This window comes from Corvus moneduloides, chromosome 2 (assembly GCF_009650955.1).
Source record: "Corvus moneduloides isolate bCorMon1 chromosome 2, bCorMon1.pri, whole genome shotgun sequence".
Lineage (NCBI taxonomy): Eukaryota > Metazoa > Chordata > Aves > Passeriformes > Corvidae > Corvus > Corvus moneduloides.
Window position 1 is genome coordinate 17,236,148 of NC_045477.1, and position 23,949 is coordinate 17,260,096.

A 23,949-nucleotide genomic window follows, 5' to 3' on the forward strand; every position below is an offset into this window, starting at 1 on the left:
TTGGTTGCTTATGCTGCTAACAGAAAAATCCAAATGAGCCATGCTGCACTTTACTTCTGAGACTTGGTCCTCAAAAAAACTGTTTCTGCTCCCAGGGAAGTCAATGGAAGTCTAATTAGTCCCAGATGTTTAGTACTAACAAGCACTTCCTTTTGGTAGAGCAAAGCAAAAGCAGTATTAAAACCATTAATTAAATAGGTTTGGCTCTGTCATCAGGTTATTAACTAATTCTAGTCATGGCAGCCAAGCTAATACTGCCTCTCACAGAAGGAGAAATAGTCTCGCCATGCTAGACATAAAAGCTATGAACTCAGTGTGTGGCAAATCAGTATCTGGGCACACAGCTTGGCTTTCTTTCACACCAAAGGAGAAGTTCACCATCTCCGGCATTGAGCTTCCAATTTATCCCTTGGATTGCTGTTTGTGCAAGCCTTCTCCTACAAGATTAAGGGCTTGAGCCAAAGGGTAGCATTGGCTTTCATAGATGTTAGATCAGGCCCTATTGCTGCTGATGGTTTGCTCAAATTCATAGCATCACAGAAATCACAAAATGGTTTGGTTTGGAAGGGACCTTAAAGATCATCTTGTTCCAATCCCCTGCCCTGGGCAGGGACACCTTCTGCTAGACCAGATTGCTCCAAGCCCCATCCAATCTGGCCTTGAACACTTCCAGGGATGGGGCGGCCACAACATTTCTGGGCAACCTGTTTCAAAGTCTTCCCTACATCTCCAGTACATCTCCTTATTCTCCACTGGTTGTACTCTAAAACATGGAGCAGCTGTCCCTGCTTCAGGACCACAAGGTAAAGGTCTAAGGTGAAGTCTGAACACCATAGAAAAACAGGAAGACATTTCTTTTAATCTGTGGAGCATTCCAAGCTGGTGCTTTAATATATCCACAGCCTTGTGCTTTTTACAAAATTCAAAGGTGTTTTTATTGTACAAAATTCCACAATGAAAACCACCAGCCAGTTTCATATATAACTGCTTAAAAAATATAATTATACACCTTTTTTGTAGTGTGGTAATTTTGACATTCACTAGCTGGAAGAAATGGAAACTGAGCAGCAATTTGACTCTGAGTTATTTACCTGGACAGGTTTCAGTTTGACCTCTATTTCTCTTATGTGCCTGAATGGACAGTTCCTGGCATTAACAGAAGACCTGATATAGTTCCTTTTCAAAGTCACTGAACCCTGTTAGCAGGTCAGGCTCCCACCATCATGTTCCCTTCAAAAGAGTGAATTTTCTGTGAGAGTACAGGACATAACATTTGTCAGTGACAACTTCTAGCAACGCAACAGGCTAGTCATGTTAGGCCCAGCACAGAATGAGGATCTACAGAACTATTCCTGCAGCACATCCTCTAGACAATAATATAATTTTGGGGAAAGACAGTAGAAAGACAGATCCAAATAATGCCCCAGGACTGTGTTCCCTATGCATTATTTCACACTGGTATCTTCAAAACACCTTTTTGCAGTCTAACCTCCCATGACCCTTAAAAATAGATATATTATTCTTCTGCATTGAAATGCAACCATATGCAGTGATTTCCCAACACATTTTCTTAGAAATATAAACATTTTGGTTCAATGTTAGCTGGTTGAAGTTCATGCTCCAGGATTTTTTTTAAAAAAGCCTTCACCCCAGAGATTACTTTCTTCACATTAAACTCAGTTAAATATATATTGCACACAAGGGTCAAATTTCTCCTCTTTGAGTTAAACCATGGATCTGCAAAACATGGCAAATTCATCTTCCAGTCCCCACAACCCAGACCAATGGTGCAAGTCAGGGGCACTTCAAAAGCATTTAAAATCCATAGACGAAAATCAAAGATGAGAATTTTACCCTTCATTTCTACACACTGTCAGTGTAGCACCTGATTTCTTCAGTTTCCAAGGCATTTTGTGTTCCTATGCTTTAAACTGATGGCTGAAGTTTTGCCTGCGGAAACAAAAAAATGACCCCACGCCAACGATGATCACAGATAAAACCAACACAAATGTTAATATAATAAGGAAATTGATTTTCTTCAGATCCTCTTTTTCACAGTCTTCTGGTCTGATGTTCCTGATGTGCATTTCATCCTGGTATCCAAAATTCTGAGTGTGATGGCACATTAAATGCTCCACATTGGGGATCTGAACATTTTTGTTCTGGATCATTGATGAAAGCCAGATGTTTCCACAACAGTTGAGTGGGTTCCCGGTGAGATACAAGTTTTTAAGTGAATTTTCTAATGCTAAAATATTGCTGTTCTGTAATGTACTGAACCTATTGTTCCGTAGGTCCAGAACTTCTAGTGGAGAGTCACTACCCCACTTAGGCAGCCAGTTCAGCTGATTTTCAGAGAGGTTTAAATGTTTAAGACGACTAAAACAAGGCAAGTCAATATTTAAATCTATCAGGCTATTACCATGTAAATACAAACATTCCAGAGACTTTTCCAGACCTGATAATGCTTTAAGTTCTATTTTCAGTCCAGGGTTCATGGAGAGGTCCAAGACAACCAGAGAAGTCTTGTAGAAGCTGTATGCTGGTAGGATGTTCAGCATGTTGTCAGCTAGATACAAGTACTGAAGAGTAGGAGAATCAACAAATGATATACAACCACTTTCCTCTCCAGCAAGTCTTTGCTTAGCTAATCCTGAGTACATGCTGCAAAGGCTGATATTATTGCTCTGTAGATTAAGCAGTCTGAGGCTAGGAAGATTTGAGAAGATGTCAAACTGCAGGGTTTGAAGATAGTTGTTTTGAATATAAAGATCCTTCAAATTTGACAATGCACCAGCATCAAGGAGAAGGTTCTGCAAAGCATTGTAGCTCAAGTCAAGGACAGTTAAAGAGATCAATGCACTGTCATAACTTACTGCAAATGCCTGAAGACAGTTTTTACTGAGATTAAGGGTATGAAGGGACAACATTGATTCAAAGAACTCATCTGGAATGGATTTGATTTCATTATAACTTAAGTCTAAATATACAAGCTGGGATAAATACAGAAAACTTTTGTTTCTACTTTGCTTCTGATCACGAAGATGGAAAGAAGCATTTAGCCATTCATTTTCCACGGAGTCCATTTTATTATGAGGGGATTCAGCAGTGAGTTGGATTAAATTCTTTGATAAATTCAGAGTTACCAGCTTATTTACCTGAGGGAACACTGGGAAGTGAAACAGTTTGTTTTCACTCAGATCCAAACACCTTAAGCTATATTCATCATCTGATTTTGTGGTGTGGAAGGTCTCAATGCTGTTCCTGCTAAGGTCAAGTATCTCCAGCTGCCTGAGGTTAAAATCAGAGATGCAAGTAATTGAATTCTTTGAGAGATTGAGTTTGGACAGGCTCACTAGAGTCTCAAAAGCACCTTCTTCTATTTCCATGATGATGTTGCTCTGAAGATCTACCTCCACAAGGTTGGGAGATCCCCAAAACATCTTTTGTGATATCATTATAATACTGTTGTCTGCCAAGGAAAGATACTGCAGTGCTGGCGCTTCTTTAATGAAATACTCAGCCATCCCATTGTACAGACTGTTGTGGGACAAGTCCAGTATTTCCACCTTGGGTAGGAGTCCAATCCCCTCTGTGCCATTTTGAGCAAGCTCATATAAGTGATTGTTGGCTAAATTTATTTCCAGCAAACTCGTCATGTGTGCAAAGACTCCAGGCGTGATGAAACTTATCTGGTTAGAGCTTAAGTCCAGACACTGAAGGGAAGTGTAAAATGATAATGACATTTCAGGAATGCTTTGAATCAAATTTCCAGACAGATCTATTTTGTTTACATTTGGATGGAGCTCATGAGGGATTTGGTGGAGGTTTTTGTTGTGGCAAAATGCCTGAGAGTTTGCCTGCCAGAAAAAGAGAGAAAAGGAGTTGTCACATGACAAATGTAAAACATCTTTGCATTAAACGTAAGAAAAGTAACATTCAGCATCCAGGCAGATGCTTCTTCTGAAGCACTGATCACTTTTTCTGAGCATTCAGACAGCAAGAGCAACAATCCCAATTAGCTTCTTTGCAGCTAACAGCACTCATTTCATTTTAAAGAGATTTCTGACTTCGAATAGTAGAGTTTTATCTGCATGTGACAACTACTAAAAGTTCTCGGGTTTGTACCTTCCTCCTGGACTCATTTGAACGGTCCCAAGTTTCTCTGCAATCAAGCACCATTTCCTCACTTTTATGCTGATGTTTAATTTTCTCACTTTCATCACTGTATTAGATATTACAGACTCTACTTACAGTAGTAAGCAATACTTGGAAGAGCTTCATTCTGTTGGCAAGATGGGTTCCAGAGTAAGGAGGTATAAAAACCTATAAGGATCCTGTAGCACAAATCCTGTCTCTCCTTCATAGTCACATGCTCAAATATGCCTTCCCTTAGCTATGGCTTAGTTAAGTAAGGCAGCTTTAACCAAAGGGGTCATTCAACAACTGAGACATTTCTGATGCCAATCTCCGAACTCATTCTGCTTTTATCTTCCATGTTTATCCTTTTCCTAAGGCAACAGTTCCCTTCTACTTGCATGGGGAGCATGCCTTATGAAACCACTCACACAAGACGCCTGTGATACAACACTGAAAACACAAATTATGTAAATTCAGTTTTTGAGAGGGAAAAAGATGTGATGTGCAGTGAGGGTCAGGCCTTTTCAGGCTAATTCTCAGCAGCAGGGTAGAGAAAAAAAAAACAAGCATCAAAGTCAAATCCATCTCCTGGATGCATCTGTTAACAGTTGCAGCTGTTAATTGCAGCTAGGACTGAGTTCTGTGTCCAGAGCAAAAATTGGTGTGGGTGTTTATAAGGAACACTGGAAACATGAACACGATCATCCTTACATAACCAACAGGTTCTATTTTGTTGTTAAGGAGAACATACAGCAGGAGGAAATGGAACGTGAAAGGCTTAGGCGGCATTTAATTTACCGGAGGAAAACTCTTGTTATTAATGTATTTGGGTGTCTGGGTCATAGAAAGAACAAAAGAACAAAAGAATGAAAGAACGAATGAAAGGTAGATAAAAAAGAAAGAACAAAAGAAAGAATGAAAGATGAAAGAACAAAAGAATGAATGAAAGAAAGTGAGTTGAATCTTAACCTCTCTAGAGAAGCAGAATCCAGATTCCATGACGCAAAGCTTTTCAGACATCAAGAAAATATTAAATGTCAAAAAAATTAAATCCCATCTGTTTTATATGAACTTTGAGGTGAATGAAGTGGCAGATCTGTTTAGGAGAAGTGGGGCACTAGTCAGCATTTTGTGAATCTCTTTTGCATCCTCTGGGTTCTGGAGACCACATAAGAATGTGCCAGAGAAGTGCAAATGCTCATCCAAACTGTAGATGTACACAAGCTGCTCCACAGTGCTATCCATGACACGTTTTTCCCAAAGATCCCAAGTAAATTGACTATTAGAACCTAAACCCCTTCCTCTTTTCCCTCCAACTCACTCAAATCTCCCTCAGCTAAAAAAAAAAAAAAATTAGGCAAAATAAAGGAAATTTCCTGGCTTCTCCCTGACAATATTTCTTTCCTGCAAAGTCACTGTACACTTTCTCATTTGGAGTTAAATTATGCCCAGAGTTGGCCTTATTTCTGAAGCATGAATAGCAGAGCAGGAAACATCTTCTTACTCATTTTTGGAAGAGGAAGAAGCCAGGAGGATACAAAAATCCAGAGTGAAAAAGCAGAAACTGCTTTGCCTCCTAAGGCAGATGCCAGGTTTCTTCTCACACTTTCAGCCAGATCCCAGCAAGTGCTGAGCACTCTCCATTGCCCCTGGGCACCTAGAGTCTTAGCAAAATCTTGATGCAACTCCTATCAATGCCAACAATCTGCTTTGCATTGAAGTTGATGGGGGAGAGGTCAGCCACCATTCACCATGCATGATTTGGCTTTTAATCTCCATCCACAGAACATTCCCAGTGATAAAAGGGAGTAATAAACTCTCTACCTCCCACTGTCTGCCGTTTGTTCCTATAACATTTCCCCTCTCGTTTTTCTTTTAAAACTTTCATTCCTTTTCACTGACTATTTTGATCCTCATTAAATTTCTTATCTTGTCTCTTCTGCACCATCTTTTCTCCCCCAAGGCTCAAATGCATGAACTTCTTTCTCATCAGGAGTAGGAAAAAAGATGAAGCGTGTCTCAGTGGGATGGAGCAAACAGCATCTGTTTGGTGTATCTCCTCTCCTCTCACCCCTTAGTCCAATGGGTTAGTAGCCTGCGACTGGAAAAGAGGTTTTTGTTAGTCTCATGTTCTGACTTCATCATCTCGGCAAGTGCTGCCACCAGTGTGTTTCAAGTCCATTGTCAAGAAGTACTGGAGGGTGAGGACCATTTGGTCCCATTAAGATGCTAGCAAAATAAATGACCCGACAGTTCAAAAGCTGGGCATCATTTGGTTTCTGACTCCAGTTCTTCACTGCTCAGCACTGGGTGGAAGTTGTCACCCACCTTAGTAAGAGCCCTACACAAAGGAGTTGGACTCAAGCCCACCCTTGAGTTCTCCTTTATCAATTCGTGAAAAATTGAATCAAGAATCTGGGCTGGAGCCACTTGGCACTGACCTGTACTTGCACAGTGTCCCTGACCATTCTTAGAAGAGCTGCCCAGGTAGAGGCTTAGCTGTCAAACACAATCAAACCTCAGCATTTTGCCTGGGTACCACACATCAGCTGACCTATGACATCTGGTTATGCATCTGTCATTGCATCACCTCAAGGCAAAGGTAAAATAGGATTTCCTAAGATCCTTTCCCTTCTATAAATTATTTGAAATCTCCTCCTTTGCCAATTAACACGAATTAGCAAAATCACCTTTCTTTGGGAGGTAAAATATGCTATAGTTGAAGCTTTGCCTATACTTGGAAAACGATGTGAGTTAGGAAGAATGGCCTATTTGATCTGTTCCTTGTTGTCTCACAAACTGATAGATGTGTCGTAACAGGATTAATCAGTGCAGTTCACCCCCATGGCAGGGGTCTGGTAGGGACTGCTTACTTCCTAAAATCTTTTCTATGAGGGTTTAATTCAGCAACAGAAGCACCTGTGGTGACTCAGAAAGCAGCCTCAAAAGGTTTCTGACTGTGAACCTCTTCCATGAGATTTGGGATTAAAGTTTCCACTTCTGAGCCTCTGTTATTCTAAAGGTGCGACCACAGGGAAAGTACAGTATAAAACAGTGAGGCTGTGATGTAATGTAGGACTATCAATGGACAGCTAATCAGCTAATCCAGTAGCTCCTTCTTTCTTTAAACTGTGTTTGGATCCACACCAAATGCCCAGTGAAGGAAGGCAATCAGCATGGACATTAGCAATGCTGAGCTGTTGATTTACACCAGGTGAGTATCCTGGCCCCTGACTGCAGCGTGTTTTTGTCAGGGCTGATTTTATCCCAGCGTAGTTGTGTTGGCGTGATGAAAGAAGTTTACAGTGGAGCAAACCGGAAGCAAACAAGTGTGTGTTTACTTCTCAGCAATCAGCCTGGTCTGTGACCCATCAAGAAATGGGATGAAACTGCTTGGATTATTGAGTGCCTCACCCAGCCTTCATGTGACTATGACACGGGACCCAGGCTGTTCTGTTTACAGTGGCTTCATCAGTGTTCCCTCTCCAGCCAAGGAACTGAGCTACCCAGTCACCTTCCCAAGATCTTTTTATATATACACTAGGTCTTAATTTCTCTGGAATTCAGGAAGTGTAGCAATATGGCAGGGTGGGCAGGAATGGAATGAGTCCCACAAGGGAGATGTGTACATCTAGCAAATAATTTTTTCCCTATTTTGGAAATTCTTGAGGATTTGTGTTGAACAACTTCAATGTTCAAGGGGGAAAAAAGTATTTTTAAACATCCTGGTGCAGTCAGAAGCACTTGGAGAGGGAAGGGAGAAAGTTCAGCTGTGAATATCATTTATAATATTGTACCAGGTGCTTGCAAAAATTCAAGGAGCAGATTTTGTACTGGAGCAAGAGTCTTCATCATTTCTCTTCCCTTCAGCAGAAGTCAGGTACAAGTCCCCTGACAGAAATTCTGCATCAGGTCAGAGGAGGTCAGTTCACTTGTTATTACAAAAGAGCTGATATAGAAGTATTTCACAGAAGATGCCTTAATTAAAGCACAAAGAACAACTGATATAAAAGAGTTGATTTTAAGTCTAAGTTCTTTTTCTGTCTTAGCCACAGAAACTCTGTACAAACTTAGGGAAATAAATCAAATTTCTTTTAACCAGGTCCTCCTTAGAAAAAAAGCTGAGATAATTACCCTTCTTTGCACCCCCTCCTGCCCTTTGTGTGTTGTCATTATAACAAGGACACAGACTGATGACAGACTGTTAAGCATCCCCTCATCCTGCAAATCCCACCTCTGCCATCACAGGGAGCCTTCTTCTGGGGGTTTCCCTTCTCAGAGACTGTAGCTGCTTGTGCAATGCTTGTAACAAGGGGGTCTCAACCTCATTCGGGATCTCAAGGGGCCTAAGTACAGACACAGCCTTACCATTTCACAGGATGTCCCCTCTGAGGGTTGATAGTTCACCACCGCCAGGAAGAAAATGATGTACAGTTTCATGGCTCTGCAGGTAAAAATAATTATGGTTAGATTTTATATGGGACACAGTGGTCAACACATGCAAAAGCTGGCAGAAGGTCATCATCTAACATGAAGAAGGACAGAAGCAAAGCAATAAATTAAGCCACCTCTGAGCATACAGCACTAATGACCCACCTGTGTAGCTTTGCATCCGTTTCAGCCTGGTGGGAAGAGATTTATATGAGGACTTGAAAGGAAAGTCCAAAGCACTTCATGGGGTTTCCCCAGTGTGATTTCAGCTGCTGCCTAAATGATATCCAGGACACTCAACGGAGTCCAGATGTTCAAGCTGGGCAGGGTGTCTGGCATCATGGAGAAAGAAAACTACTGAGACCAAGTTATCACCGCACTCCCCATAGACACAGCTCAGACGCTTTCAACTGGGCTGAAGTTTTGGGGTGCCATGTCCTGAGCAAAGCAAATGGGTGCCACTCAGAAACAACCAGAAGTGGGAACAGTTTTCATTTCCATCCACAACATTTTCTACTCCTCTTATCCCAGAGTGTCAAAGACATTTCACGTGTATATCCTCGTTAAGTTAATGCAAACAGCTTAAGGAATGGACAGAGATTTTTCATTTTCCAGGTACAGACAGTTTTTTAAACACATTTGACAGGACATCATAGAGCCATATGTTCCACAGAATCACAGAATATGTAAAGTTGGAAGGAACCCACAAAGATCATTGAGTCTAACTCCTGGTCCTGCACAGCACCACCCCCAAGAGTCACATCCTGACCCCAAGAGTGTCCAAATGCTTCTTGAACTTTCTCAGGCTTGGGTTGGAAAAGACTTTTAAAAGTCATCTGGTGCAATCCCCCTGCCATGGACAAGGACAGTTGCCTTACAAAAAGACATATAAAACAGAATGGATTTGGGTGAAACAGAGAATTCATAAGAGTTTAACTGTTTGGAAAGCACTCCATAAAAGAGCAGAGAATTGCAAAAGGAGCAAACAGCACTGGGAGGCCTGTCACTAGACAGTGGGGGAAAAAGGGAACCAAAGCCAAGGGCAAGCATTCCTGCCTCAAACAGCTCCAAATGCAACCCCAATCCCATGCACAAGTCACTGGCATCAATGTACTGTTGCTCAGTGGCTTCCAGCCACAGAGCATGGAAAAGCTGGAAACAAAGAGATGGGATCATTCCCAGCTGATGGAGGTCTCTCTGCTTAGTCACTTTGATGGATGCAGCTGATGGCCCTTGACAGCACTGACAATCACTGAACAGCAATGCCAAGCTCCTGATGGGAATCTGCCTGTTTCTCCCCTTCCCAACCAGAGAACAGAGCTGTGTATTAGGAATAGAGAAACTGGGGAGGATTAGACCACAGCTATTCTGTGTACAGTTTGCATATTCCTTCCATTTCACAAAAAAACCCTAGTGATGGATGATGATCTGTGACCCCAAGGGGAAAGAACAGGTCTCAGTAATGGGATCAGAAGTGTGTTCCTCCCCATTAAAACCAGACCAAGGATGTTAATTCTCTACCTTTGAATCAATGTTTGCAAAATATGCTGAAATCATCCTATGGAAGGAGGAATTGCTGGTGTCACCATCTATAATGTTTCTGTTGTCCCCCTCTGTTCTTCATTCCCCATGCTTAGAGCAGTTGGAACCTCCTCTAAGGAGGAGAAATTTATTTTTATCATTTGAGTATTAGTTTACTGAGGTGGCAATAAAAGACAAACATACCAATGATTACAAGGCTTTTCTCCAAGCCCTTAGAGGGAAATCCTTTCTGTTCAGACACAATGAATTAAGCTGAGAGTATGACCCTCAACAGGGCACCACCCTGAGGGACAGCATGTGGCCAATGTGCTCTGCAATGTCTGCCCTCGTCACACTGTCAGTGCAAAAAAAGTGTCTCTGCCTCTTAAATAATAAACCTGACACAATCCAGGGTCTTAACATACTTTGAAACTTCCTAAATTTTAGGTTTATAAAGCAGCTGGGAAATTGATTTGTTTGAACACAAAAAAATTATGTAATGGTTTGCTGTGTAAGGCAAATCTGTAATAAGCAAGGATGCTGTCCCTTGAGGTGTTTCTAAGGCTTTCCAAGGTGTCCCTCAAGGTGTCATATCCTGAAGCTCATCAAGGATGTGGTGCTCTCTTCCAGCATAAGACCACATAGACTGTCCTCACAGAAACATTTAGTTTGGAAAAGCCTTCTAAGACCCTCAACTCCAACCATTCTCCCAGCACTGCCAAGGCCACCACGATCCCATGTCCCCAAGTGCCACATCCACGTCTGCTAAATCCCTGCAGGGATGGGGTTCCACCACTGCCCTGGGCAGCCTGTGTCAGTGTTTAACAACCATTGTGGTGAAGAAATTTTTCCTAATATCCAAACTAAAACTCCCCTGCCACAACCTGAAGCTACTTCGTCTTGACTTGTCATGGTACAGCTCAACCTCCTTGTTCATGGAGATTCCCTTCCTAGGGTAGTTTTCAGTTCAGCTGTCCAGCTGAGGAGCTTTTCCTGCCTAGCTTTTCTCTGAACAACCTTTAGATCCCTCTCAGCAACCTCTAGTGTGACACATCAGTGCATTCCCCTCCATTCTACCCTCTGGGCAGGTCTCAGCATCCCCCCACCCTCTCCCAGTGCCAAGTTCAGGGCTTACACAAGCCCCATTCCCTTGGTGTGAGAGAGGATGTCTACTGGCGCTAAACCCTTCCTGATCTCTCAATCCACAGCTTACAAAAACAGTTTGGGAGCAGCAGTGGCAACAACTCAACTTAAAGGAGATTTTATTGCTTTGAGGCTTTCCCAGAGTTGAAGCAGCTTCACGATCAGTGCCAGTTTGCTCCCACTGGCAGCTGTGATAGAAATCCTAGCATAACTGAGAGCAGGATTGAGCTCTGAACCCTATTTAAAGTCACAGCTTTCCATCACAGTACTTCAAAACCACCCAGTGCCAACCCCTGCTGAAAAATACAGGTGGTTTCAGTCAACACCACCCCCAAGGAGAATCAGTAATTTGGTAAATAATTCTAGAAAAAGCATACCCTAACCATGTACACTTAACAAATAGGAAAGGCAGAGAAGGCAGAGAAGACCAGTAATTTGCCCCAAGACGCATTTCAAACCATGGAATAATAACAATTTATTCCCAGTTTCCACATCAGAACAATGTTTGCCTCCATCTCTATCACAATATTAATCTTGAAACTACTTCATAGATGTTGTTTGCAGCTAATAAAGGCAGAACTTTCCAGATTTCCCCCAAATGTAATTTTTGTTACTGCTTAGACAATTAACGGAGATGCTGTCCTGTGCCAAGGAAAGTTAAATACAAGACAACACACAGAACACAAATCCAACTCCCCAGGGTCTGATCCTTTTCCACACAAGACTTTTTCCTGTTAAGTTAGAGCCTTCAGGGGTAAAAAGAGTGACTATCTCACATTTACCTTGTTTCAAGGGTTTCTTGCATCCCCAAACACCGCTTATCATCTCTTTAAAAAGCATATCCAGCTCTTCAAAATCAATTCAGTCCTGGTATCGATGCAATTATTCTTCAGCTTCATGTTCACCCATTCTAGACACCTAGAGGCTCACTCATAACTTCAGAATGAAGGCATTTTCAGGGAAATAACCTTATTTGGGACAGTGTCTGCTTTAAATTATGTTGCTTGTCTTCCTCTCCACTCCTCTCCGGGCTCTTGCTGGGTCCTAGCCACCGCTGTTCTCCAGACAGAGTCGGCTACTGTGCAACATCCTGAAGCCCTTCCTTGGGGCAGGCATTGAGAAACGGGGATTTTTGCCAAAGGAACTGTCAGGATCAGGCTGTGGGTTTTCTCAGGAGAATAAGTAACTTATTGGCAATGCCATTGTTTGGCTGTGTGCGTGGGGCATGACAGTGTGTTTACTTTCGGGTTTTGTGTCTGCAAGTTGCATTCCTGGAGGGTTGTAATCTCCTGCACCTAAACCTCTCTCTGCATCTTTAGGGAAACAGTGCTTGAGGATTAAATGTTTAAAATTCATGGCTGATAAATATAAACCCCAGAATCTGGAAACCTGTTCTGGAAGAAATAACTTTTTCTTTTTGCAGTCATCCCACTAATGAGAGTGTGACTGCAGTCTGCTGTCAGAACAGGGGTCCATTGCTGGCTACAACACATTTGATGGGTTTTCATAGCATGAGGCAGGATTTAGGGATAAAGGCCTCAATAAAGACCTTTTCAGATAAGCTGCAGAATTTTTGGTTGTGAGCACATAGTGCTGAATATACTGGATCTGCTGGGAAGAATTCCCACTGCAAAGGGGTGCTTTTGTCATGCAGAAGATGATTTCAAATTGCCCAAGTTCAGCTTTTTATTTATTATTTTGTGCTGCCCTCTAGAGCTGAAGTAGCTGGTTTCCTCATTTCCTTTTGCTAATTAAGTCTTGCTTCAGGAAAACCCTCCTCTACATAGATTTCCCTGCTGTTTTCTCCCAGAGACACAAGCCTGAACTGCCACAACACACTTTTCCCATGGTTGAAATAATGTGCCAAAGAGCTGGGCTCTTAGTTTGCTTGGTAATGCATCCTGAAATTAGAGGTACAAATCACAGAATTATAGAAACCCAGAATGGCTTGGATTGGAAAAGACCTTAAAGTTCATCTAGTTCCAGCCCTCCTGCCATCAGCAGGGACACCTTTCAACTAGACCAGGTTTCTTGTCTAGCTATAAAAATACTATGACAAGGTGACAGGGGAGGGCATGATTAGGTGCAACGGACAGAAAAATACACATTAAGCTCTCAGGAGAATTGTCCACCAGTGAGATTATCACAACCTCAGACAAGTTCCCCTTCACTGGGCTCTCATCAGATTAGTTTTGATCACCTTCCCCCAAGCATGTCATGTCTTGAGCTTTACTTGCAGTGCTGTTTTTTGCTTCATCCCTTTGGCACGGTCCCTGGAGTCAAGCTCTCCATTTGCAATCCCCTTCGGGTAAGAAGGAAACTCATGTTGAAACTGGGGACCACTGTGATATCCAGAGATTTAAATGCCTTTTGGATGCTCTGGGTTTAGAGTTTGTCTTGTCAGCAGTGTGCAGTAGCACTTGAAAAGCACAGACACCTTTGCAAGGCAAACCTCAAATACTGATTTGAAGTACAAGGTATCATGCCTCTAATTAAGAGCAGTGAGTGGCCAGGATGATGGCAGCTTACAGTTTTTCTACACCTGGATATTCAGAGCACTTTAGGAAGTTTGGATTTATAGGAATAAAAATAGCAGACATTTTGGTTCTGCTTTTTAAAAAGCCAGCTCTGTTCCTCAAGCTGTTTTACTGAGTAACCAGGCAGCTGTGCCAGCTGAACTGTAAAGAAGAGCCTGGACAGAAACAAATGCCAAAGCAGGAGGGAAGGGCATGCACTGATTCTACTGCTCAGGGCTTTGCTTCAATAAAAACACATTCTTGGAGGACACCAGCTACACTGGGAAAGATAAGTGTGATCCCTGCCTTCTTTGTCCTTTCCCAAAGGGGATCTGGCAGCAAACAGTTTCAAAGCCTCCAACACATTTGGCTGATTTCCCAAACTTTCAATATTTTTGGCTTTGGGCTACCCAGCCGTTTACACCTTAAAGTGGTGTTGAAACATTAGCATGGTATTGGCTTGGTAAGACACGTCTGCAGGGCAAATGTCACCTGCATCAGTCAGAGACTGGATCATAGAATCATAGAATGGCCACATTTGGAAGTGACCTTGAAGATCATCCAAGCCCCCTGCCATGGGCAGGGACACCTTCCACTAGCCCAGGTTGCTCAGAGCCCCAGCCAGCCTCATCTCCATCATGCAGATTGGAGAATCAAGCTTTTTTGCCCACAAAATAGCAAGGGCTGTGCCATCCCAGTGATGCCAAAGGGTTTGCACCTGCAACTCTGTGAAATCCTGATTTTCCAGTGGTGTATCAGCAGTCACCTCCTACTCAGTTTCTGTCAATGTCAGTTGAATTTCACCCTCTGTCACTTGAAGTGAGGGGCACCTCATCAGACCTCTCCTCTCCTCCAAATCGTTTCCCCAGCATGGCCCAGAGCAAGAAGCAAAAGCAAATCCTAGCTGCTGGCTCTCACCAGTCAGTCTGTAAACTGCTGCAGGTTCCCAAGGGTTTCAGAGAAACCAGAAAATGTCTTGACAATTTTGTGTCTTTAGTCTCCAGACCTTTTGGAGTCCGTCCATCCATAATGCTGCTGCTTTCTAAGGCACTGCTTTTGGTTGAATCCTGTGTCAAGCTCTATGAATCAAAATCTCCAGAGAAGTAAATGAAACAAGTTCCTGCCTTAGAAAGTGGGTCTGAACTGCAAACACAGGAGTGGGACAAGTCTTGCTCCCTTTTGGCTAGAATAGCTCCCTGGTGATTCATCCCACAAGGGAGTTGGAGACAACATTAATATCAACCCTATTAAAAAATAAATAGTCAATGCCGTCCTCAGCCACAGGCTGAGGCACAGCTCCAGCTCCTGACACTCTACAGCATCTCCAGAAACTGATTCTCCTGGGTTTGTTTTGCTCCTGCAATCTTCACTGTGCTTGGCATCTCACAGGCAGATGCAGCCCCCAGTCTTTCTGGTGTCAAGTCCACATATCAAAATAGAGACTCCTCCATCTCTTGTAAACCCAGCAAGGCTTTTCTCCTGTCTTTTGAAGCTGCTGCCTTCCTTCTCTTTCTGTCCTCTCTCCATGTGCATCTTTATCATGTGTTCAGCCAACAGCATTTCCCCTCAAAAATTAACATTTCCATTTATTGACGTTTTAGCCAGGTTCCCTATTTTATTCACCTTTTGTCCTCCTAATCTCTCCAGGAAAGAAAATGTAAATGAATAAAAACTGAATGAAACCCACAAGCCTGGAGAATTTGTGAGTGAGGGGATGGGCTAAGGGACAGAGGGAGATGGGAAAGTGAAAACTCTTACATCAGCAAAAAGTGACATGTACTGGCATTTGCAGATTAAACTATCTAACCATGAAACACTCTCCCTGGAGAACAAAATTCACATTCAGAAACCAAACCAGAATATTTTCTCACCAGTTTATAAAATATTTTTTAAATTCAGCAATATTACTTTTTATAGACAATGTGGTCAGTATTTGGGAAAGGGTGTACTCATTTTATAAGATCCAGTAGGAGACAAAATGAGGTGAGGAAAATTATTTCTGATAGATTTGATTTACATAATACTGATATCCCTCCTTGAATCCATCCATCGCTGTATTAGTAAAAGGCCAAGCACTGATACAGTAACTAAGACATAATCATCTGCTTTAAAAAGAGATGACTGGTTGTAAATTTTTGTTCTTGAAAACTAGAGGATTTCAGCATTTTAGAGTAATATGTTTATTTTAAAGTTTAAATTATTACATCTTAGTAGAAAACCCATATTATCACTGTTGTGCAGAGCCAAATTATTGCTTCTATTTAAGAGAAGCATATTTGTCTTTTATCAAAAATACTTTTATCCAAATTACAACTGGGCTTAGCCTTAGAAAATTTACTGTGACTTTTATATAAACTGTGATTTTCTAAAACTTTATTACTTCCAAATATTGCCTAAATGTTCATTTTCATGATAACAGCCCAGATGCAGCAAACCCCCCTCTGTAAATCATCATCCACCCAAGGTGACATTCAAGCTGTCAGGATCTTAAGAGCAGCAAAATAACCCTGCCATCTCATACCTCATGCTCCAACAGGGAGAGCTCAATGACAGCACTGATAGGAAGAAGAGCAGATGAGCCAAATAGCATTTTGCCTATTTTACTCAGGGACTGTGTGATTTGCCCAAGGCTATATTAGGATTCAGGGTCGGAAAGTTGGGTGAGTGGCATTTAATTGGTGTATAATGCTGATCTCTGCAGCACTCCTGGTTCAGAAGGCTATAATGCAGTAACAGCATAAATAGACTGAAGTCCTGAGAAGAAAGAAAAAACCAATCATCTCTCCATCTTCTATTCCTGCAAACATGGAGAATAATAACAAAGACAGTGTATGACAACTGTATTGTTACAAACTAACTGGTGCCTCCTTAATGTAAATGATCTAACTCACACAGTGCAAGTCCCTGATGGATTAAATATACAACTGGGTGGATAGAGCTATCTACACAGCGTGTTTAGCCAGTTCCTCAGCCTATTCATAAACACAGAACATTTTATTTATACAGTACCTTCCTCATCTGTGTTAGTTTTAAAGGCTGCAGCTCAAAGTCACCAGAGCTCTCATCTCTCCCGCAGTTGAAAGCGCAATTTTCCAGCGGGCTCCCGGGTTCACACACGTCTCCACATACCTGCTCTGTGGCTGGAGGAGGAGAAGGTTTCGTCTCTGCTTGCAGCCTTTTTTTCCCTGACTCTCCCAGCAGCCTTTCCAGCGCAAGCCGAGGAAGAGTTTCCTTGGGGAAGTTGTACCTCTGTTGCATGCCAGCTGACTAAAACTCTGCAAGCGCCGAGAGAAGTTTGAAGTCACAGGGAAAAAAAAATACTCCCCATAGACTAGTCCTTGAATTCATTCCTTTGCAGTCATGAGCTCTTGTATATTCCCAGGCTCCCCAGAGCATGTGAATACATACCTCCGTAACAGTTTTAAAATGTGTGTGTCCTCTGCGCTTCTTTTTCTTTTCCATTTTGTTCATTCAGGCTTGGCTTATTTCCTGCAGCCTCTCAGCTGGTAATTATGCTTGTCTCGTATTGACACATGAAACATTCTGTGAATACCACAAAAAATCCCCTCCACAGGCTTTGGGGACACGTGCTTGTCTCTCAAGTCATCCGTGCCTGTCCCACAGCTGTCAGCCTGGAGATTCTCAGGGGCTGAGGTAAATCAGGGGCACTGAGCTGGCTACAAAGCTTACATTTCAAGTCCATGCAGGATGAGGTGCGTAGGAAAAGGGTATACAGGAGTAGAGCAAGCACATCGTCTTTGATGTCCCAACAGGTCAGCTGCGTCTCCATGGCACTGCAGTGGGATGGCCAAACACACCCTTGGGGGAAAGGATAAATTCAATTTAATGCTTGAATGGGTAATAACATAAATACTTTCTAAAAAGGGCTGTGGGATGAATTTTGCTTTCTTTACTTTGGGTGCAAAGCTCCCTTCTATTTCAGTTGCAATGCTTTTGTGTAAGTTGGTGGGGGACTTGCACGTTGTCTGTGTTGTCTACATCTGCTTAGACATGCTCCGATATCTGGGCAGGTGTTCACTGGCTCTGCATGATCGTTTGCAGCACTGTAAACCTCTGACAGGGTTTTGCCAGCTCTTCAGTGGATGTCTTAGGACCAAACTGAGTCTTGGCTTCACCAGCCAGGATAAGACCTCCCCATGGCCACCCAGCTGAGGAGCTCCCACGGGCACCAGGGGTCAAAGAAAACATCCCAGGGACCACCACAAACCTCCCACCTTCTCCCCTGCATGTACGAGGATCATCTCAACTGAGTGATCTCCCTCAGAGGAGAGGTTTGCCTTCAGCATCATATGTTTTATCCCCTTTTCACTTAGATATGCAACAATGGCCAAGAATTTTCATTTTAAAAAATGAGGTGCTGGCTCCCTTCTCCCAGACAGCATCAATTCTGTCCTGCTTTCCTGGATTTGCTTATTAAAATCAGGTAAAAACTGTGTCATTTTATACCATGTGCCAAACAGCTTTGTAAATTCTGCTAAACATTTGCAGGCTCCAGCTTTTGCTTCTCTGCAACAGGTTCGTTCTCTGTAGCACACCAGGTCCTGTGAGTCAGAGTTACTTCAGACCTGCACCATACTGGGAGATTCAAAATGAAAAAAATCTACAAATGTGAAAAATGTGGTTTGTTAAATATCTCAGTAAATACACTTGTTCATGCTGTTGCAATAAGATTGCAACAAGACTAATCCATTTAATAGCAACATGTACATAATGGTAATGAAGGAAACAATAACGGTTTTATTACTGCCTTGGCTATTGCTCATGTACAGGTGTAGCTGTATATGCATATTTTTTATTATTGTTGTGGTTGTCGTTGTTGTTACTATTATTATTATGGGCCAAAACTCAGCCCACAGTAGCTTATTTGGACAGATTGACAAAGGGAGTTCACCAAGGAACAAGGATATATTGTATCCCCTTCCTGTCACCACACCAGGACAACCTGATGGCCAACTTGATGTCACAGTAGCCAAGCCTGGAGGATGACTGCAGACCTTCTTCTTAGAGATGGAGGTACAATTGTACTTCCCAGGCGATGCATAGCTAGCTAATAGGAAAATAGTCCATCACAGAAAGGATAGGAAGGCTCCCAACATGAAATTTCGGAGTATATGGAAGCAGAAGGAATAATTCCCACAGATCCTGCTACTGTTAGACTCCATCTCTGGTGTGTGGGCAGCGGAAACTTGGGTCAACCTATGGTTTATTCCCAGTGACACCTGAGTGCAGATGGCTTTTCCAGTTACATCTCTCCCACTAAAGATCACTCCCAGGGAGTGATCCCTGGCCTGATCCGCACAAACTTTGCCCTTCTCTAGGGCAAGTTGGACATGTCCAGGTGTGTAACACTCCATTATCTACCTCTGGATGGTGACCCCAGAGCCCTGACATCATTGTTTCACTTTCTTTTAGAGTGCCCTGAGTAACATGGGGACAGTGTGCAAAGCTGCTCTAGAATAGTGTAGGAGGACTGTGCGGAGCAGAAGCAGCCAAACCTGATCCAGGCCCTGAAGAAAACCCAAGGACTACACCCAACTTGAAGAGGACAATCTGGCTTGGTGGGGAAGGGTACCCACGGAAGACCTAACCCCCAATGTGGTTGATGTGAGGAGCCGGGTTATCTGACAGCATTGATGTATCCATGCATACCCCATGAAAGAACCTGAGGACCCCAGGAGGGACACCTCACCCTGAAAACTTGTGGGATCTTGCCTCCAAAACTTCTTACAAGCACCAGTCCTGCAATAATTTCTGCTGGTACTAGGGCAGCAGGATGTGGCAATTGGCAAATGCCACTTCAAAACAAAAAGGCCACAGGTCAGTGCTGGTCACACAAAGTCAACCCTCACCATCTCCTGCCCCTCCAAGTCTCATGGGATTCCCACTCTTCCATAGTAGAGGTGAACAGGCTTGGTTGGCGGGGCTGGCATGAAGACAAGCAGAAGTGCATGAACAGAAAGCAAAATTCCCAGCTGCTGAGAAGCTCCAAGACATCGCTGCCACTACAAGTGTCATTATCTTGAACTAATGTTAGCCCAGTTGCTTTCTAGAAATTATATTAAAGAAGGAAAAAAATAAGAAGAAAAATAAGACAAAAGAGAGAAGACAAGAAGAAAAGAACTGGCAGTTTTTAATCACTTGCAAAAGATTAGAGGTTGACCACGTGCTCACCTCACACTTAAAATAGGTTCTATCATGTCAACAGGATGACCAACTCTAATTATAAATTACACTTCCCAAGACTAAACAAGGTTTAATATTTATGCTTTCTTTCCTCCTGCTCCGATTATAGCTTGTTCTTTTTGAAAAAAAAAAAACCAAAACACGAGGAACAAGAGGTCCAAGAGCTTTGCTCTGGCCCCTTTTTCTATTCCTGCTGGTGTTGAGGGAAGTTTGACGCTGGGAATATGATGATGCGTCACATGCTGGGATTTTGGCTTGTCTTGGTGCTGATGCTTGTGGTGAGCGGAACAGGGAAGTTGTCCTGGTCAGCTATGACTCCTGTCCCTTATCTGTCTCATCGTATGTTACCTGCAGGTCTCAGGTACTGTGTCTTCAGTTGAACTTGAAGAAGAAGCTGCTCTTGGCATCTCCCTGGACTAGACTTGGCTCAGTGCCCTCTGGTCCCAGCCATAATCTTCCTCAGGTCCACCTCACCTTGGGCCATGAAGACATTGACCTTGCAAGATGCAGACAGCTCCATGTACAACTGCAAAAGAGACATACCTTAGCTAGCTCCAAATCAGCCAGCAGTGACTAAAGTAGCTGTGAAATTCATCCCAAAAGCAGGGTAAAAAACACGTGTCCAGTTCTCCTGGGGCACTTCACACTCACCCAGCCAGATATGACCAGCTATGAAGCAGTCAGCTGTGCCCATGTTATGAATCAGTGATTCGAAGGATAAGCACAATCCTGGGCATAGTTCTGGCTCATCTTGTCACTCTTAGGTGACAGGGTCCCCAGGCACTGCTTGATGCCCCAGCGGGCAATGACAAAAAATTGAACAAGAATGAAACGTTCACGGTGCTCAAGACATTTGTGGAGTGCTTACGAATGTTGTACATCACTTGAAGTGGCAGATATTGTGGAAACTCCTGGTGTAAGTAGGCACTACTGCAGGATAAAGATGAGGTGGTTTTGGTGATAAGGGTCTTCTGCAGACTGAGAGACCACAGAAAATAATACAAATAAGTTGGGAAGGAAACATTTCCCCAGATGTGGGGGTTGCTGGGGCATGCAGCAGTGAGGCAGTAAGGGAAAAGGGAGAGGAAAAAAATGTGGGCAAAACTCCCAGATAAGTAAGCTCATATCACAGGAGCTTCAGAGTCTCATAACTTTGGGAGGGTTGAAATGGGGCAAATGGAATTTGTGTTTGAATTGTGAGGGGCCAAAACTGTCTCCAGGGCCCTCTGATTTTATTTCCCATCCCCTGTGGACCTCAGACATACACCATTGCCCAGCAAGACTTCGAGGTATGGCTTGCAGTTGCCAGGTCTTGAGAAGATGGAAATAAGGACAGAGAGCTCCTGCCTCGCTTGCACTTGCCCTGCCAGCTCAGATGGTTGGAGGTAGCCTGCATCCAACCCAGATTTCAGGTGTTTCTGTCCACTACTATCTGCCCACCACTTTTTCTGCCCACTACAATCTCCAGGGACATCTTCTAGCCTGTGTTTGAACATCCCAAAGCTTAATCAGGAGGTTCAGGAAACTGTACTCCATGGAACAAATCTGGTTTATCCTGAAATGCAAACCAAATGAGACTGATGTGGTTTCTATTGCAAATATTTCTCATAACTCTGCTCTATCACTGCAATAGCAGGAGGATCTATGAATCAGGTGGTGCCAAACAAGCAGCGGAACAGTTTTCTCTGTTGTCTGTGCTAAAGGGGTTAAAGATCATGTTTCACTCTAAACCTCCTGTTCCATTTAAAGTGTGAAATGTCATCCATTCTTCCTTCTCTTGGTATCCTTTCAGGTGGGGAAATGGATGTCAGTCATGTCTGGCATTTTCAGTCCCTGCTATTGACTCAGACCTTACAAAAATCAGTTTAAACTATCAAACACCATTGAAATAAGCAATTTTCCCTTCTTGCTGCCCCTTCTTTCTACCTCTTTAGCTAGGTGATGGCTTACTGGAGGGAAGCTATAGTGAAAGGATTACTGTCATTCTATGTACAAGGCCTTGAAGCTGATGATGACACAGGTAATTTTCAGATCATGCAGAAAAGGATTTCACCACAGTTGGTTGAGAGTGTGATTTTGCTCCTATGGGTTTTTTAGGCAAGCACTGAAAACAAAAGAAGTTTGCAATCATAATGCTAGGGAGAGAAGAAATTGGTTAGAAATGCTCTATTTTTGTCATGTTCCTTAAACCCTTTGATCCTTCCCATAACAAGCCCTTGTTCCATCACTATGTCACCACTTTATTTATAGCTCACAGGTGTGTTATTTCCAAAACGTCTCTGCTTCCCGCACAGTGTGTTAGCTTTTCTTGAAGAATATAATTTCCACCCCCAATGACATCTTTTGGAATTTTTTCCATAGAGAAAAAGGATTGAAACCCTGACTTAAACCCTGAGCATGGTCCTTGTTGTGCAGACAGTCTGTCATGACAGTCCCTGTGTGCTCTGCTTCAGATGAACATACTGCAGGAGGAGAAAAGTATCTGTGCCATCTAACAACCCCTTTGGACCAAAGAATGAAGCTAGGGATACACTGGGAGACATAGGGGAATGCTGGAGTTATTTCTGAGGACTGAGAAATCAGACATAGGGCAACAATCTGAAGGAAACAATCCTACTCATCTGATTTTTACAAACACTGAAACCTAATTTGCTGCTGAATATCTTCTAGATTTCAGAGGTGGGATGCACTCAGCAAAAACTTCAGACCCAGTGCACAGTCTACTTTTCCACTAGGAAGTTTAGTGCACTGGAATGGTGAAACATGGGGAACACAGAAGCACAGATAATTATGCTCAAATATGTATCACCAGCTCCCTGACAGGTAGAAGAGGTAATGGCAGCAGCTTTGAAGAGCTGAGTAAATTCCTGGTCTCCTTTTTCTCTTAGAAATTTGTAACCCCAGAATGATGTCATAGGTGAAAAAGATGTAATACCTCTGATCAAACATAGACATGTACAGGGTTGGTATCTATTAAAGGACCCACTGATTCTGATATCCTCCACAGCTCATGGAGGAAAATAGAAGCCTTTCTTGCTTGTGATTCATCTCATTCTCCAGCAGATGAGTCACCCACGAGGAGCTCCAACTTTCTCCTGTGAACAAGGGAGTGGTGAATGACTAACACAGATTCAAAATTAAGGGAAATGAGTCCCTCTTGTAGTCAGGAAACAGAAAATTTGGGGATTTTTTTTTTTTTTTTGCTGGTTGTGGGTGTACCTCCTGCTGGTGTAAATCCCAGCTTTTCAGCCAAGGTTGGACATATCAATTCCTTAAAATAATTTCCAGGTTTCCTTGAGAGAAGCCAGTTGGGATGATATTTCTGGAATGTGTTGCAAATGTTTTAAGTGATTCTGCCATTCTGTTGTTGCTTTGAGGGTCTGACATCCATGATCCCACTGAGCAAAACCCTGAACAGAATTCCTCCATGAAAAGCCTCAGTACCCCTGTAAATCATGTCCTCATATAAAAATTAAAAGATCTTTGTTAAGAAATTGGGATACAGTTTCTAGGGTTAGACTGTACACCCCTTTTCCTCCTCAGGTCAAAGGCACTGTGTTTTAGACAATGATCCTTACAGATCTCATGACCTCTCGAGAAGGTCTGTCTATGCCATATCATAAGTATCTCCTGGATGAAGGGGTGCGCTTCTCTGGATTTGCTTTCTGGCATTAAGATTACTGTATTTTTATCCTCTCCATATAATGAATTAAAAGAAGAGAAGCTCTTCTTTGCTCATTGGACATTCTCAAAAGGTCTCTCTTGCTGATAGCACACTTCACAACTTAATGGATGAAATCAGCTGTTCCCAGGACCCATGACTATGAGAATGGACAAACCTATCCTTGCTATGTTTAGATCTCGGTCATTTTCAGCTCTCAGGTAAGACATGCTTGATAAGAGACTAGTCCTTCTACTGCACATAAGTGAATACCCATTTATGCCTGATGGAAAGTTGGTAGACGTACAGCTCCTACTGACCTCTCCCTTTCTC

General features: G+C 42.8%; 1 protein-coding gene across 4 annotated transcripts; it reads right to left on the minus strand.

The window, feature by feature from the left end:
- Nucleotides 1-1,090: 1,090 nt before the first annotated feature.
- Nucleotides 1,091-17,501, minus strand: LOC116438831 (transforming growth factor beta activator LRRC32-like). 4 transcript variants are annotated; one of them, XM_032097845.1, is made up of 4 exons: nt 12,018-12,725; nt 8,737-8,903; nt 8,509-8,584; nt 1,091-3,860 (listed from the first exon to the last, which is right to left on the minus strand). In XM_032097845.1, exons 3-4 carry the CDS (start codon nt 8,578-8,580, stop codon nt 1,920-1,922), a joined length of 2,013 nt encoding a protein of 670 aa, XP_031953736.1. In that variant the 5' UTR covers nt 8,581-8,584; nt 8,737-8,903; nt 12,018-12,725; the 3' UTR covers nt 1,091-1,919. The 4 variants fall into 4 exon arrangements, with proteins under 4 accessions (XP_031953736.1, XP_031953739.1, XP_031953738.1 ...); XM_032097848.1 differs by lacking the exons at nt 8,737-8,903; nt 12,018-12,725 and adding an exon at nt 16,881-17,501; XM_032097847.1 differs by lacking the exons at nt 8,737-8,903; nt 12,018-12,725 and adding an exon at nt 16,761-17,501.
- Nucleotides 17,502-23,949: the final 6,448 nt, after the last annotated feature.

Excerpts from the sequence above, each read along its gene's own strand:
- LOC116438831 (XM_032097843.1), bottom strand. The coding sequence starts at position 12,040 with ATGCAAGAAACCCTTGAAACAAG. Across the intron at positions 8,585-12,017 it reads CAAGAAACCCTTGAAACAAG|AGCCATGAAACTGTACATCA; the intron begins GTAAATGTGAGA and ends TTTTACCTGCAG. Across the intron at positions 3,861-8,508 it reads AGGGGACATCCTGTGAAATG|GCAAACTCTCAGGCATTTTG; the intron begins GTAAGGCTGTGT and ends TTTTTCTGGCAG.